General features: G+C 39.1%; 2 protein-coding genes across 7 annotated transcripts in view; one reads left to right on the top strand and one right to left on the bottom strand.

The window, feature by feature from the left end:
• The window catches only part of ACACA (acetyl-CoA carboxylase alpha), a 293,591-nt gene that overhangs the window by 20,623 nt on the left and 255,133 nt on the right, over positions 1-17,835 (top strand). The gene's annotated exons all lie outside the window — the stretch shown is intronic.
• On the bottom strand, positions 1,502-16,711 carry C10H17orf78 (chromosome 10 C17orf78 homolog). 2 transcript variants are annotated; one of them, XM_063109044.1, is made up of 7 exons: positions 16,654-16,711; positions 15,340-15,426; positions 14,339-14,584; positions 5,979-6,104; positions 4,355-4,479; positions 3,780-3,902; positions 1,502-1,579 (listed from the first exon to the last, which is right to left on the bottom strand). In XM_063109044.1, the coding sequence occupies exons 1-7, from the start codon at positions 16,709-16,711 to the stop codon at positions 1,502-1,504; spliced, it is 843 nt and encodes a 280-aa protein (XP_062965114.1). The 2 variants fall into 2 exon arrangements, with proteins under 2 accessions (XP_062965114.1, XP_062965115.1); XM_063109045.1 differs by lacking the exons at positions 1,502-1,579; positions 4,355-4,479; positions 5,979-6,104 and having other exon boundaries at positions 3,814-3,902.

Below are 17,835 nucleotides of genomic sequence, written 5' to 3'. Positions count from 1 at the left end.
TGAATGTAGCCATTAATCCTGGACCAAGAGCTTCTAGGTATATAATGCTTTTAATCATCCTCCCTAGTGGACCTGAGAAAGAGCATGCATTTTTCCCCCCTATTTTATGGTCAAGCTCAGCCACAGATGGCAGGATAAACTAGAGGCAATGCTGTGAATCGGTGGCAGGGGTACTCCTTTATCCAAGTATCAACCCCGGTGTTCTATCTACTATATTTTCAAAGTGCGCTCTGTGTAACTTTAGAGGTTCTTTAGGGCTTGCTTGAAACCTATCATCATCCATGCATTGCTTTGTATTTGTCCTATCTCTTTCAAGCGCAAGTTGAATGTTAACTCAGGTTTTAGGGCAAGATGTTCTCCTACTGGTGTAGTTTTGAGAATCTTTTTGAGGTTTTTTCTTGGTGGCTGGCCTGTATGGGGATCCAAAGTCTTTGACTGTGTTATAACATGCACTCTAATCAACTGAGCCAACCAGCCAGCCAAGAATCATTTTTTTGGATGGTACTTGAAGTAAAAGAAGGATACAGTTTGTGTATGGTTGTTTTTGTTTGTTTGTTTGTTTTTTACCAAAGAACTAAGAACACAGAATTACTTAGGAACAGGCAACATTTCACTGAAATGAAATGGAATGGTTTCAGACTCATGGAAAAAAGCAGGCTGACACCCTGTCTTATTCCTCCTGCTTTTCCCTTTTTCACCTAAACATTGCTTCAAGATTAACTGTTTCCACTTTCTCACCAAACTCATATTTCAGCAGGTCATACTTGACTCATAGCCATGCCCCAGTGAGAAAGATCATCATCATAATCATTTTACTCTGGAATCCTTGTCCAAAATGTATGCAGCTTGCTATTAAAGTAGGGTATAATATTAGACTCACTTTAGGAATTCTGGATAGTCAGGAAACTTTACTTAGGTGGTATTTGTCTGCAGTCCCTAAACCCCTTGGTGATGACTTGTGAGGAGGTCTTTTGGAATGCTTAGGGTCAAGTTCCCTTCACCACTGTGTTGATAGCTACATACAGTGGCAGAGGATAAATCATAAAATTCTATGAACGGCAACCGGGGAGAGCAGGAACCCTACCGCAAGCTAGCTGAGAGTCAGTGAGCATGAAGTAGGCTGTGAGGATAGCAGAGAAGTTGGGAGCTGTGTCATACTAACAGCTGTCTTGCCCAGTTCCTTGGAGGCTGTGTTTAAAGTCTTTTGTCAAAGAGAGCAATAAGGTCCATTCCTAGTGCTTGGAGGGAAGGCTTTTTGTTTTTACTTGATGGGATGAAAAGATATCCATTTTTATGTACGTACAAAGTGAACCACAGAGGCTGTGCCTAAGTCAATAACAGTGGCATGAAAGCAATTCTGATATTACTATTTGATTGTAATGTCCTTGTCCTTGCTGAAGATACGAGTATAAAATTGGCACAAATCTGCCCATATTGGTTAATTATAGGGAAAAGACAGTGTAGTATCATTCATTCAATGTGTGAGGAAGAGCAAAACTTTTCAGAAGTATGTCTGGTGGATAACAGTGATCCCCATTGCTTTCTTTGGGTTTGGTGAATTGGGAACATCTTGTCCAACCTAGAAATTAAAAGGAAACATGAAAGATAAAGAAGGATGCCAATGGATATTTCTTTATGTTCAATAAAGGGATAGCTAAGTATAAAAAATGCTGGATAATTCCAAGTACACTTCATTTTGCCTCCTTGTTACCCAATCATTCACTGAGAAAGTATGAACAAGGTAAACATGTTTATGAAAACCTGCAGTTGTTTCGAACCTATAACCCACTAGCAAAGTGCCCATCCCCAGATGCACAGGGTTTCTATTTCATTCCTTGAATCAGGCCCAAACAATCTCATTATGTTTTGAAAAAGAGGCAGAGATTTGGGTCTGTGTGGAACAAACATTTTTAATAATTCCATTCTACCCTCACTATAACTGACTTCATGCCCCATCTAGTTTTGTATGTACTTTCTTTTTATTTATTTATTTATTTGTACATACTTTCTAAATGCTTAACTGTTGTGAACATAATTACAGTTTTTTTGTTTGGTGCTTTTTCTTCCCAACTAGACTGTAAGCCTCTTGAAGGCAGAGAACTTGGCAGATAGGTTTCAAATAAAATTTTGTGGAATAGGTGAATGAGCCAGTAAATATTAGTACAGGAATGAAATGATCTGGATTCTAGTTTTTTTTCTTCCAGCTATATGACCTTGGGAAAGTCACATAACCTCCAAGCCTCAAATTAAATATCAGTAAAATGTAGATACCTTCCCTGGCTACCTCCCACGGTTTTTGTAAGGTTCAAATGAGGTAATGTGTATAAAATTGCTACCTTATTACAATTTTTACTAATTCTTTATCATTTAGTGGCCTATTATGTTCATAGAAGTTCAATCAGAGTTGCTCTTACATAGTTACCTCTAATTCGGAACTAGATTTTTTGGTTCCCTTCAGGCCTACTTCTTCAAATGTTCAGTAGACATGATAATGGTGATCAGAGTAAAGAACTAAAGATATGCCATATAATAAATCATACTAATTTCTATGGGCTTATCATCCAATAGTTGAAGAAACAGAATAATAGAAAATATAATCAGACAGAGATGACAAATAAGTTGGCAGTGGGTGCCTGGAGCACTGTCATAAGAATGATTCTGATGCCAGGCCTGAGTGGAAAGAGAGCTGTGCTTGATTATTGATATGTACAGTCAACAGAGAATTAAAGAGTGGCTGCACATGTACCATCCTGGACTAGATAATCTTCAATACCCATTCTCAATGCTATAATTCTATAAAAGTGGACACCTTGTTTAATTTTAAAAGCATTAGAAACATTTTCTCTTTGCCTTAGTGAGTATTGTAGATGTTTTAGAGAAGGTGCCCATCAACTTATAATATTCAAAGGCTGAGTCCATTCCTGGTGGGGAAACAGGATTTAAAGCAGCCATTCTGAGCCAAAGGTGTAGTGTCACCAAAGGGCACTGTAAATTTATAATCTTGCTGGGAAACCCAACAAGAAGAAGGGAAGAAGGAAGTTGCTTTGCAAAGTCTTCAGACTGTATTCAAGTGTGGTGGTTCCTAAATTTTGTTTTTTATAAGAGTTACATAGGGCTGGGATGGATACTTATGTCGTAAGTTCTGAAGTTCTTACAAACACAGGGGTGTTTGTGAAGTGCGGTGCTGATAACACCAAGGCCACAGGTTCGGATCCTATATAGGGATGGCCAGTTGGCTCACTGGCTGAGCGTGGTGCTGACAACACCAAGCCAAGGGTTGAGATCCCCTTACCGGTCATCTTAAAAGAATACAAATCTTTAAACTACAAAAGTGGATACAAAGCCTTGGACAGGAACCATGAAGCTTAAGTTTCATTAATTTCACAGTAAATCCACCTCTGTTTAGGGAGCTTGTTAAAAACCTTAAAAATAAGATTCCTGGGGCGGGCCGGTTAGCTCCCTCAGTTAGAGTGTGGTGCAAAGGTCAAGGGTTTGGATCCCTGTACCGGCTAGCTGCGAAACAAAAAGATTCCTGGCCCCACTCTAGACATTCTGATTCAGTATATTAGGGGCCCAGAGATATGTATTTTCAATAAGCACCTTATTGTGTTGTGGCTGGGCTGATGTGAGGAAAACAGTAGTACAAATTCCTACCTATTTCCTGACACAGAAAAGAATTACTTAACGTTTGCTTCATAATGGAAGAAGCTCCCTGTCTCCCAGCACTTTTATGTTAACCCCATTTTCTCTAAGCAAAGAACATAAACCATACAAAGAACACTTTCCTTCTCATGCTGAGAGTCGGGCTGGGATTCAGCTGTCCCAGGTTGCTGGTCTCCTTTCCTCTGCCTTCTCCACAGCCGCTGGCATTGGCACAGCTTTCTGGTTCCTGGGCATCGACACTGAAGGGAGAAAATGATTGGTATTAACTTCAGGTGGCTGATAAGCATTTGGTTATCTTTCAAAACTCAGGCCATTTAAAGGAAATCATCTCTTCTAAAGAAAATATTTGGTCCTATTGGATCTATCCTTCCTAGAGAATGTTCAAGTATAGTAGAAGAAGAGAACTTGCATTTAGTGAGTACCTCCTATGTGCCAGGGGCCTTTCACACAGGATCTCAATTAACTTTTACAAAAAACATGAGAGGTAAATATCATGAGTCTCATTTTACAGATGAGGCATCTGAGGTTGGAGAAGTCAAACAACTTTCCCCAAACCACTAAACTAGTGAGTGAGTAGCAGATCTATCCAAACTCAAAAGTCTGTGCTTTTCTCATTATGCCAAGCTGCTTCTGGAACAGAAGGAATTCTTTATAGATCAAGGACAAGGACCAAATATATCAGCAAACTTACAGGGCATGGGACTTCAAAAATTATGAAAACTGTAATGGCAACTCCACTGAGCAACAGGGTGACAGCAATCAGAAATTTGACCACAATACTCCATTTCCGCCTCTTCTCTAGGTCCTCATCTGTGTCTAAAAGGAGAGAGAGGAGGGGAAGAGGGAGAAAAGAATATTTGAGAGAGGGAAGAGATTGACCCTTTGACTTGATGTTTTCCTAGTTCACAGGACTAATAGGGGCCAGCCTGACCCAGAGGCAGAGGCTGAATTTCCAGTTCAGACGCAAAGTCAGGAGTGGTTTGGGCATCATGGGCTCTGCTCTAATCTCTTTTGCAGCCTCTTCCCAGTGAGTCACCCTCTCTAGGATTTTGGATTTTCCATTCTAACTCCTGAAGAGCCAATTCTTGCACTGCTCTCAGGGGAAGAGAGGGCTTGGATACACAAGGAGTTCTTTTGTTTTGGTTTTTTTTGGGTTTTTTTGGTTATTGTTTGTTTTTTTGGCTGGCTGGTACAGGGATTGAACCCAGGACTTTGGTGTTACCGGCACCATACTAACCAATTGAGCTAACCAGCCAGCCCTTGGATACACAAAGAGTACTAAACTTATCTTTCACTATCAGCCCCCTCAGGATCCCTACCCTTCTACTCCAACACATTGCATGGGATTAGAAAATCACTTTTCCTATGCTCCTCTTGACTTTAGTGGGGTATAGGAAAAATAAACGTGAATTGGCATTGCTTAAGGGTCATACGCCAAATCTGGGGGCAATGTTGTTACTAATTTCATATTCACTTTTCCCCTAGTGGAAACTAGGATGGGAACTGGAATTTTACAGAATTTGAGTCCTGGCCAATTTAGGGAGGACTGTTTCTAAAAACACAATATGAAAACATGTACTTGGTGTCATAACTGTAATAATTGCTTAGTATTTAAATATTGTCCATCTATACATGCAATGATGGAAATTATCTATCACATGAATACGATTTATTCTGTCTCCACATTTGGCTACAGTGAGCTCACTTGTGTGGAGGTAAAGGATCATTGATGGTGTCAGACTACAAACATTTCTGGTACTTACTTTACAGAGAAGCTGATTTTTTCCCTAAGAAATGGAATGACTTGGGCCGAGCCTGTGGCGCACTCGGGAGGGTGCGGCGCTGGGAGCGCGGCAACACTCCCAGCGGCCGCGGGTTCGGATCCTATATAGGAATGGCCGTGCACTCACTGGCTGAGTGCCGGTCACGAAAAAGACAAAAAAAAAAAAAAAAAAAAAAGAAATGGAATGACTTTAGGGCCAGCCCGTCGCTCACTTGGGAGAGTGTGGTGCTGATAACACCAAGGCCACAGGTTCAGATCCCTATATAGGGATGGCCGGTTTGCTCACTTGGGAGAGCGTGGTGCTAACACCACCAAGTCAAGGGTTAAAATCCCCTTACCAGTCATCTTAAAAAAAAAAAAAAGAAAGAAAGAAATGGAATGATTTTCTAACATAAACTCCATAACTTCTCAACCTCTAGGAAAATCCTAGGAGATCCAGACTAATGTTAGGGTTAAAGATATTTCTTTTTTTTTCTGTTCTTGTTTTACCCTTACTTATTCTGTACTTGTTTCAGAGGGCTAGAAAAATCACCAATACTTGTAGTTTTCTCTCCTTCTTTATTCCCAGGAGTTATGGTAGTGGTAGTGGTGGAAAAATTCTCTGATGACACCCCCATCACTGGACAGACCTTACATTGGGAGATCCCTGGTAGAAAAGCTATAAAACAAGAAAGAAATAATGAAAGGACAACTTTAGGAGAAAACTTTATCTTACCTTCGGTTTTACCTGTTAAGCCCTTGCTCTGCCCAGCTGAGATTAAACTTCTAATTGTAGCTCCATTTGACCTGTCTGTCCAGAGGTTTAGGGTGTGGGCACAAAATAATGCCAGGAATAAATGAGAATAGAGCTACTGATAAGAGATATGGATTAAACCCCCATGGGTCCTTTGACTAACATATGATCAGAGTGCAGGAGTAGATTAGACCTTGTTTGCCTATCATTCTCAATGCTATAATAATAATAAAGATAGAAGGTGTAACACTGGTGAAAGTTTCCTTCTTTTCAAAACTTGGTTCTAAAGTCCAAGGAAGAATGTGAAATATTGGAATTTGCCCTAATGACTGCTGCAAGTCTGCTAGTGGAATCTAAGTCAACTACTCTGAAAGGGGATTGGGAAAAGCAGGAGAAGCTGGAAGAAAGAAAGGCTGCCCAGCTTCATACACTCCTTAATTTCATTTATTCATCAGATATTTAAAAATAACAGGCACTGGCTCAGTATTTTGTATTTATCAGTTGGACACATTCTAGCAAGAGAGCAAGCAAAAAAGAGGGAGAGTTGGTGGGTGGGAAGTAGACAACAATGGACATAATACATTTTACGGTATATTAGAAAAAGGGTTAAGTGCTATTTTTAAAAAATTAAAAGTAGAGCAAAGGAAGTAGTCTGAGGGATATGGACGGGCAATTGTTGTGTAATCCGCAGTATAGGCTAGGTCTCATTGAGGAGAGAATCGAGCCAAGACTTGAAGGAAATGAGGGAATTATCCAAGCAGATGCCTGGGGAAGTAGTGACCTAAGCAGAGGGGACATCTAGAGTAAAGGCCCCAAGGCAGAATGTGTCTGGCATGGAGTAGCAAGGCAGCCAATGAGATTGGAGTGGCATGACCAAGGGGAACAACTGTAGGAGATAGGGATCTAGAGGAAAGGGCCCATATCGTTTAAAGCCTTGAAGGCCAGTTTAAAGACTTCGGTTTTTATATTTTAATTGAAATGAAGGGCCAGCCCGTGGCTCACTTGGGAGAGTGCGGTGCTGATAACACCAAGGCCCCGGGTTCGGATCCCATATAGGGAAGGCCGGTTCGCTCACTGGCTGAGCGTGGTGCTGACAACACCAAGTCAAGGGTTAAGATCCCCTTACCGGTCATCTTTTAAAAAAAAAAAAAAAGAAAAGGAAGAAATGAAGATCCATTGCAAGGTTTTGAGCAGAGGAGTGACAGGATAGCTTTGTTTTTAAAGGATCCCTGGGCTGCTGTGTTGGGAATGGACTATAGGGGGTAAGGGTAAAAGCAGGGTAAGCTGTTAGGAGGCTATCACAGAAATCCAGGTGAGAGGTGAGATGATTCACACCAGCAGTGGAAGTGATGAGAAGTGGAGGGGTTCTGGCTGTAGTCTGGAACTAACTTCACTTGCCTCCAGGATTGAACTAATCTAATTCAGACAGTGGTTCCATCTCATATCATTGCCTATTAAATTAAGGCCTGTAAGTTCTACTTGACTTTTCTACATTACTCTTCCATGTCTTAATTAAATCTGTGTGAAAATGATAGTTCTTTACTTCAGAGGCCAGTGGCCACAGTACCAAGCACAGTACATGAAATTACAGGGGAAGAATTTATCCCTGATATCAGTTTAATCAAGAGGTCAGTGATAACAGAGACAATACAGAAAGTCAACAGATTTAAAAGGAAATTTTCAGCATAGTGCAAATCAGTTCTCTGAAGCAGTAACATACATGAGACAGATGAGATGAAGATAAAATCTCAGTTTTGACAAGTCACGTAAGTTCTCCGATTTTGATTTCCTTATTTGTAAAATGGTTATAATAAAATAATACTTGGCCTACCTATTTCACAGGGGTGTTTGTGAAGATCAGAAACAAATAAAAATGAGAAAGCAGTTGTGAAAACACGTTGCAAATGGAGTGATATTATGACTGAAAGAAGAAATGTCTAGAAATGTCTGAGTAGAACTAGACATGTCTGAGTAGAACTCTGCCCTCTAGATACAGGGATAATGGTATTTCAGTGTGGCATGTCTTCCCATTACCTGGGAACCACTGCTTCAGAGTTTACTAAATAGGATTAATCTGTCATTATATTTTCAGTTCTGCCTAGTTTCTGTTAATGTCCATTCATGTTGGCAGCTCATCTCCTTTAGGTCTCCTCTGCTAGGTAACTGAGCATTAAGGTGGAACAAATTTGTAAATACAAACGCTTCATTCCCAGTGATGATGGAATTGTAATATTAGCTTTTCTTTTGCTAAAGATATTGAAACAGGAATGCCCCAATTTAAGGAGACATACAAAAATCTAAACTTATGAAATGGATAATGTAGGATAGTAATTTGGGATAATAAAGCGTCAAAGGATGCTTTACTTTACAAAATAATTTTTTTAATAGGGAACATTATATACCTTATATGTAAAAAGAAATCTCCCTTAGAGATTATTCTGTATTAATACAAGCAGGTTGAAGGGCCATTTGAGAAGCCTTACATATTGCTGTTGAGAGTGTGCTTGAAGACCTAACTCTCAGCTTTGCATAGCTAGAAATTAGACCATCTAGTCAGAGCTCCCATTTGTAGCTGCAGAAACTGAACAGTAGAGAAATTAACTTGTCAAAGGTGATAATATCAGAATAATTTGATGTTATTTTTCCTATACCCCACAGTTTCATGCAGGGTAACCAGCCCTTAGGAATTAGCTCACACTAATCAAATTCCAAAGAACCTAATCCCCATAGTAAAATGACATTTTAAAAAATTGACATAGACTTGGCTGGCTACTTAGCTCAGTTGGTTAGAGCACGCTGTTATAACACCAAGGTCAAGGGTTCTGATCCCTATACCAGCCAGCTGCAAAAAAAAAAAAAAAAAAAAAAAAAAAATCACAGAGGGAATGTATTTGTCAAATGGATCAGATAGGACATTTTTTTCTTTTCTTAGTACCCTGTTCTAAACATATGGGTTCTGGGCTGGCAAGTTAGCTCAGTTGGGAGAGCAAGGTGCTGGTGATACTAAGGTCAAGGGTTCAGATCCCCTTACCAATCAGCCGCCAAAGAAATAAAGAATAATAAACATATAGGTGCCTATGAAACCTAATGCATACTTGGAAAGTTATTTTATTAATATAGAATCTGAGCAGTAGGATCTAGATGTTATAAACTGTATCCATAAGTGTTAAAAAACTGAGTCATCTTTCTTCACCAGAAGGAAATTTCAGAATATTTATAATAGAGGGTCTTTTCCTTGGCTGAATTCCATTAACAGCGACAAGTAGTCTTCATCTTACCCTTTTCTATGTTCCATATCAACACATGTCTTCTTATGACCATCTGCATTGAGTACATTTTTATCCTTATAGTTTCACATTTCTATTTGGGGACATTTTCATGAACTAACTTCTGTTTCTAGGACATCCACCTATGCAGACTGATCTCATCCACAGAGTAGTAACTTCAGAGAGCATCTCTTTTATGACCTTGTACATTTGATCATTTATCTAATTTTTATTTCTACCTTATTGAAGTCTGATACATCCTGTTACCCAATGTAGTAAATTCAGAATAGGCAGTTTCCAACTTATATAAGGGGTTATGTTTCAAAAGTCTGTTCATAAATTGGCTGTTTGGAATTCATCATTGTAGTTTCATAAAAATGTATGGTGAATGATGGTTAGGCCCTAAACCTTCAAAGATTCATTTAGTCTCTTGGCATGGCTCAGATAGTACAGGGTACTAGTTTAAACTCTGGATCTCAGAACCAACCAAGAGGAGGAACTTCCTCCTTTCCTGGGAGGCTAGCTCAAGGCAAATTTTTGAATTAGGACAGATTGATCTTTGACATCTCTCCATCCTCCCCCTGAACCTCCCAGTTTTCCTTATTGCAAATTTCTTTTTTTTTAAAAAAAAAAAAGATGAGCGGTAAGGGGATCTTAACCCTTGGCTTGGTGTTGTGAATACCACGCTCAGCCAGTGAGCTAAATGGCCATCCCTATACAGGGTCCAAACCTATGGCCATGGTGTTATCAGCACCACACTCTCCTGAGTGAGCCACAGGCCGGCCCCTTGTTGCAAATTTCTAAGAGCTAATGTCCTTAATTGCCCTGAGTCCCACATATATACTGCATAGCAGTATATTCACCCTGCCCGGAGAGCCCCAGACTCCACAATGACTTAAGTCCACTATTCCCCATCACAACTAGCATTGACTCAAGCAGGGTGTCACATGTTAAGAGGAAAAATATCTGATTGAATTAATTTGCATTAATGTTGAATAACTGGAAGCCTAAAACCTTACCGGAGGCTTCTGAGTTTTTAATAGTTTTTTTGTCCCCACAAATTATCACTGGTAGGATTTTAGAAAGTATGATAAAGTGAGTGAAACATTCAGGTCATATGAGGATATATAATTTACTATATCTGGGCCTCATCCTGAGAGCCTATCCACTTATTTCCCAGTCTCTAGTTTTTGAAGTTTTTTTTCCTTTTATTCTGGTTGTAAACTCCCACTTTCTCTAAAAGTGTTTTGTTTTATTTTTCCAGCAGTGTAGCAGTAATATCTAGGGGATTGCCTGTATGTAAAGGGGAACTGCCTATACCAATCTAGTGATTGGAGACTGCTTGACAAAAAGAATGGCTGGGAGAAGGAAAGGATGGAGAAGCAGTGAAACTTAAGGCCGAGGTCAAGAACCACTGCCCAGCAGCTATGGGGAACAGGCATTCTCACACAGTGTGGGTGGGAACACAGAATGGACCCCCCTCTATGGAGGGTAATTTAGCAATATCTATCAAACCTTTAATGCAGCAATCCTGCTTCTTGGAATTTATCTTATTGATAAATTACAGGTGTACAAAAAACAAAACAAAACATATAAGGTCATTGCTTACAGCATTTTTGTATTTGCAAAAGATTGGAAACAACCAAAATTCCATCAAGAGGGGACTAGTAAAATAACTTACAGTGCAAACATACAATGGAACACTGTACAACTTTTAAAAAGAATAAGGCAAATTTATACATATTGATATGGAACAACCTATAAGATATATTGATAAATGGAAAAAGCAAGGTGCATAACAGTATATATGGTATTCTGCCACTTATGTTTTAAAAATATGTACATCTAGGGGCTGGTCTGTGGCTCACTCGGGAGAGTGTGGTGCTGATAACACCAAGGCGACGGGTTCAGATCCCCATATACAGATGGCCGGTCAGCTCACTGGGTGAGCATGGTGCTGACAACACCAAGTCAAGGGTTAAGATCCCCTTACCAGTCATCTTTTAAAAAACAAAAAAATAAAAATATGTACATCCACACATTCTTAGAGTATCTCTGGTCTGGAAAGAAATAAAATAAGTTGGTAGAAGTGGTTTGAATGTTTTACTTTGTGCATTCAAAATAAGTAGAATTCATCCTAGCCAAAATATTAGGCAAGAGAGATAAATAAAGGACATCCAAATTGGAAAAGAGGAAGTCAAATTGTCCTTGTTTGCAGATGACACAATCTTACATTTAGAAAAACTGGGTTGGCCAGTTAGTTAGAACATGGTACTGATGACATCTAATATCCGGGGTTAGGTCCTTGTACCGGCCAGCTGCCAAAACAAACAAAAAACAAACAAAAAGAAAAACCAAAAGACTCCACTAAAAAACTCTTAGAACTGATAAATGAATTTGTTAAAGTGGAAGGACGCAAAATCAACAAACAAAAATTAGTAGCATTTCTATACACCAACAGTGAACAATCTGAAAAAAAATAAATGAAGAAAGCAATCCCATTTATAAAGAGCTACCAAAAAAAAAAAAAAAATCCTAGGAATAGGGACCAGCGCATGGCTCACTTGGGAGAGTGTGGGACTGATAACACCAAGGCCATGGGTTCAGATCCCTATATATAGGGATGGCCAATTAGCTCACATGGGAGAGCGTGGTGCTGACAACACCAAGTCAAGGGTTAAGATCCCCTTGTCATCTTTTAAACAAACAAACAAAAATATACCTAGGAAAAATTTAACCACAGAAGTAAAAGATATATACAATGAAAACTATAAAACACAGGTGAAGGAAATTGAAGAAGGCACAAAAAAATGGAAAGATATCTCTATGTTCATGGATTGGAAGAATTGATATTGTTAAAATGTCCATACTACCTAAAATGATCTACAGATTCAGTGCAATCTCTATCAAAATACCAATGACATTTTTCACAGAAATAAAAAAAACAATCCTGAAGTTTGTATGAAACCACAAAAGACCCCAAATAACCAAAGCAATCCTGAGCAAAAAGAAAATAGTTGGAGGTATCACACTACTTGACTTCAAAATGCACTGTGAAGCTATAGTAACAAAAACAGCATGGTACTGGCATAAAACTAGATACATAGATCAATGGAACAGAATAGAGAACCCAGAAATAAATGTATGCATTTACAGCCATCTGTTTTTTGACAAAGGCACCAAGAACATACATTGGGGAAAGGACAGTCTCTTCAATAAATGGTGCTGGGAAAACTGGATATCCATAGGCAGAAGAATGAAACTAGACCCCTGTCTTTCACCATATACAAAAATCAACTAAAATGGATTAAAGACTTGAATGTAAGTCTGAAACTATGAAACTACTAGAAGAAAACATTTGGGAAATGCTTCAGGACATTGGTCTGGGCAAACATTTTTTGGGTAAGACCTCAAAAGCACAAGCAACAAAAGCCAAAATAGATGAGATTATATCAAACTAAAAAGCTTATACCAGCACAGGAAACAATCAAGAGTGAAGAGGCAGTCTCCAGGATGGGAAAAAATATTTGTGAACTATTCATACAATAAGGGATTAATAACCAGAATGTATAAGGAACTTAAGTAACTCAACAGCAAAAAAGAAATCCAATGAAAAAATTGGCAAATGATCTGATTAGACATTTCTCAAAAGGAGACACACGAATGGCAAATAGGTATATGAAAAATGCTTAACATTACAAATCATTAGGGAAATGCAACTCAAAACCACAATTAGATAACATCTCACCCCAGTTAAAATGACCATTATCAAAAAGACAGAAAATAACAAATGCTGGTGAGGATGCAGACAAAGGGCAACTGTAATACACTGTTGGTGGGGATGTAAATTAGTATAGCTGTTATGGAGAACAGTACGGAGGTTCCTCAAAAACCCACAAATGGAAATAGCATATGATCCAGTAATCTCATTACTGAGTATATAGATCCAAAAGAAAGGAAATCAGTATGTCAGAGAGATATCTGCACTGCTATGTTTATTGCAGCACTATTTACAATAGCCAAGATATGGAATCAACTTAAGTGACCATCAATGGATGAATGGATAAAGAAAATGTGGTATAAATACAAAATTGAATTTTATTCAGCCATAAAACAAGAATGAAATCCTGCCATCTGCAGCAACATGGATGAGCCTGTAGGACACTATACTAAGTAAAGTAAGTCAAGCACAGAAAGACAAATATCCCATATTCTCACTCATACATGAGAACTAAAAAAGTTGATCTCATAGAAGTAGAGTGTAGAATAGTGGTTACCAGAGGCTGAGAAGGGTAGGAAGAATGGGGGAATAGGGAGAAGTTGGTTAATGGGTACAAAAATGCAGTTAAATAGGGGGAATAAGTTCTAGTGTTCAACAGCACAATAGGGTGACTATAGTTAACAATAATTTATTGTATATTTCAAAATAGCTAGAAGAGAGGATTTGGCATGTTCCCAGCACAAAGAAATGATAAATGTTTGAGATGATGCATATTCTAATTACCCTGATTTGATCATTACACATGTATACATGTATCAAAATATCACATGTACTCCATAAATATGTACAATTTTATGTGTCAATTAAAATTAGTTTTTTAAATAAATAGAAATTTTTAAAAATTGTCAAAATAAGACCCATCAGAAGTGGAGAACATATGAAAATCACAGCATATCAGGGCTAGAAGGAACCTTACAGATTAGAAAACTGATTCTCAGAGAGGACATAGATTTGCCCAAGGAGGATGATCCATTTCCTTGTGGCTTTAGCTGCTACTAACCTCCAACTGCTTTCAAGAATGTCAGCTATGTGAACCTATGGATTATGTAAAAGGAAAAAAAAAAGAATGTCACCAAAAAGTGCCCTACCTCCATTTCCTTTTCCAATCTCACCTTTGCCTGTTAGAAGAGCTCCATTCTTAAATTCGGATGTGGGGGTTAGGTGACAGCTTGGGGAGGCAGAGCTGTTTTTGTGGGGAGCAGCAGTGACTCTCAGGTTCTTCAGAATATGCTTGACCATTGTCCGTCTCTCTGAATATACAAGGTTGACTTTCACTGTGCTCCCAGAGCCAAGGCACTGCAGGGAAACAATAGTCTGATTTTGGATGAATGTGGCCCTTTTGGCTTCTGTGTGAGTTTCTAGAAGAAGAGCCAGACAGAAAAATGAAGCTGGTTCTTAATCTGAACAGTGCCCAGCTAGCCCACTTCCGTTTATTTCCCCTGTTAAACTCCACTACGGCATTTTCTCCTTTTTAGTTCACTTCTTCCTCAGTATGTATTTATGGTATTAAATATACAAGTCCTGCCTTTCTTCCTTTCTGCCACTGGTCCAAAGAAGATAGGTGACTGCAGTAAATTAAACACAGAAAAATGCTCATAGATTGTTTACTTTAATGTAGAAAGAGTTAGGTGCTGTGCTCCCTCCTCTTTCTTTATCCCCTTCCATTTAATTTACATGTAAGCATGCTTTAGGTACTAACAGTTAATTTAAAAATTGGTTTCCAGAAAACCTCCGGGGGGGAGGATATATATCTTTAAAACAGGGTATTTGACCCTATACTGGCCAGCAAAAATAAATAAATAAATACATACATACCTACATAAAATAGGATATTTGTGATCTGGGCTAGGAAGTGGGGAGACTAGTCATCTTTTAAAGGTAAAAATTTCGGGCCGGCCCGTGGCTCACTCGGGAGAGTGTGGTGTTGAGAACACCAAGGCCCCGGGTTCGGATCCCATATAGGGATGGCCGGTTCTGAGCATGGTGCTGACAACACCATGTCAAGGGTTAAGATCCCCTTACCGGTCATCTTTTAAAAAAAATAAAAATAAAAATAAAGGTAAAAATTTCTTGGACGGGCAAAGTGATTTTCCACAAAGGGCCCATTACCTACCTTGAATTAGCAAATCCCTAATGTTTCTGATGTCCTTTGGGAAGATCGCAGGCAGCTTTTCCACTTGGCAGCTGCTATCTTTGAGATCTGGGGACAGGTGGGAAACAAAGGTCAGAATTTACTGGGTAGAAGGCCGGCCCGTGGCTCACTTGGGAGAGCGCGGTGCTGATAACACCAAGGCCATGGGTTTGGATCCCTATGTAGGGATGGCTGGTTGGCTCACTGGGTGAGCATGGTGCTGACAACACCAAGTCAAGGGTTGAGATCCTCTTACCAGTCATCTTTTTAGAAAAAAAAAAAAAAAAGAATTTACTGGGTAGTATTTAACTCTTTAGAATTACGGGCACTGGAGCAGGAGATACAAAAGAATGCAGTTTCTGATCATAAAACTTGCAACTGGGGAGATCAAACACTAAAAAAGACTTTAAAACACACAGCCAAATTCATACAAGTAGGAGTCAGTCTAGTATAAAGATAACTGAGTACCAATCTATTACCCTTAGGAGAAAGAAAGGTGAAATTGAGTTAAGTTACTAAGGTAGTGAAAGACTGACCCACTCATTCCCTCACACTGCTTATTTTTTCTTCTCCCTTCTATTTTTCTTGCCTTCTCGTATTAAAACTTTTGAAAGTTTATGAAGTGTGACCTTGGACAATGTATCTCTATACACTTCCACAGATCCATAGATCATAGTTACTTATGCTTTTTGGCACATTCATAGGGTGTCGTGAACTTTTTAAAATTTGTTAAATTTGTTACTGCTGTACCTTATGTTCTTTGGCCATAAATGTGATTAGCTAATTTGAGAGATGAAATGTTTGAGAAACTTTGAAAAATAATGTTTTAAATAGTTATCAAAGAGCAGCAAATGGTGCTATTCCACTCCCATATCTCCCTTTCCCTCAGCTCACCCAAGAGCCCCCATGTAACTGTTTGGAGGTACCACTTTCAAAATGAAGGCAACATCTTATGAACAGCTATGACTTTGGGAGTCTTAGGTGATGACAATACTGAAACTGTGACGGTATCCTCTAGTAAAGAAAGCCACCTGACAGTGAAAGGACATCTGACAGTGTTAGTTACATGAACAAGACAGAAGAATGCATCACATTCTCTGAAGACTTCTCAATATCAAACAGACACTATCTCTCTGGGTTGAATAAGTTGCAGTCCTGCTTAGAGGAAGGAGAATCCAAGGGATGACTTCCAGAAAGTATCACTTGCTCGGTATCAGCTATATCTCTATTTGGTAGAAAAAGATCCCAACTGCTTTCTTCGGATTTTCTGGGATATTAGGATAGAGTAGCACTTACCTTTCTCATTGGTATCATAGGATGCAATGATTAGGCTGAAGACCAAGATGGTATCCATGTTAGCTTGAGCATATGCTCATTGCAGAGACAGTCCACTGCTAATCTGTTACAGCCCCTTATAGCCTTGTTTGTAGTTGCTTTCACTGCCCTGGAGCCAAGTTTGACCCTGGGAGAGTCTGGTTCCACCCTGAATTTTTTTCCCCATTTCCTGAAGACCAAAGAATAGAGCTGATTAGAGAAAGGGCCAAGTCTGCTTATTAATGATTGACTCAGAAGGTCTTCCCCTGACTTCACTGCTGGTGCCAACATAGAAAAATGTAATTACCAAGAGGTTTCCCTACCAGAAAGGGCATAAACACCCAGTGAAATGCTTTACAAATACTTGCAGATAGACACGTAGACATTCACATGTGTGCTCACTGACACAGGCATGTAGGTTTATACACCAACATAAAGAAATGTGGAGATTTCTATTAAGGAATGTAATTTCTAGAATAGAGCAGGAAACTAGGACTGCATGAGTCAGTGAGTTACCAGAGAGAGCACTGGACTAAGAATCAGTAGAATTGGGTTCTAGAACAAGTTCTGTTATTAACAATGTCACCTCAGGGGGCCGGCCTGTGGCTCACTCAGGAGAGTGTGGTGCTGATAACACCAAGGCCACGGTTCGGATACCATATAGGGATGGCGGATTAGCTCACTGGGTGAGCATGGTGCTGACAACACCAAGTTAAGGGTTAAGATCCCTTTACCAGTCATCTTTAAAAAAACAGCAACAACGACAAAAAAAAAATGTCACCTTAGGAAAATTATTTGGCTTCTTGAGATCTCAATTTTCTCCTCTGTAAATTGAGAGTCCTGACCAAATGATCTCTAGAATTCATCCACAGGTGTACACATAAACTCACATTAACACAGACATACCTGTTGAGTTTTGCAAATTTTCACACTTCTGCATAGTGAAGTGAGTATGGGGAGACAACATTCCTCTGACTGTTGGGCTGAAAGTTTCTGATGAAGAGCTAAATATAGTAGGTGAGTGGTACTGACTGCAGTTTGGGAAAGTTTTTCTAGACAGTTAACTGTTGTTGATTTTTCCAAAATTATATCTTTTAGTAAAGAGTATACATCTAGTGTAATACTCTGTAGACTTTATCATGGCATAGCTAGGTGGATCATAAA

This window comes from Cynocephalus volans, chromosome 10 (genome assembly GCF_027409185.1).
Source record: "Cynocephalus volans isolate mCynVol1 chromosome 10, mCynVol1.pri, whole genome shotgun sequence".
Lineage (NCBI taxonomy): Eukaryota > Metazoa > Chordata > Mammalia > Dermoptera > Cynocephalidae > Cynocephalus > Cynocephalus volans.
This window is presented reverse-complemented; position numbering and strand designations above follow the sequence as displayed.

Bases quoted from the DNA above. Each gene is read 5' to 3' on its own strand.
- C10H17orf78 (XM_063109044.1), bottom strand. From the start codon at position 16,711: ATGGATACCATCTTGGTCTTCAGCCTAATCATTGCATCCTATGATACC. The intron at 14,585-15,339 runs GTAGGTAATGGG...CTCTTCTTCTAG, and splicing joins TAGGGATTTGCTAATTCAAG to AAACTCACACAGAAGCCAAA. The intron at 6,105-14,338 runs GTGAGATTGGAA...CTTGTTTTATAG, and splicing joins AGCTCTTCTAACAGGCAAAG to CTTTTCTACCAGGGATCTCC.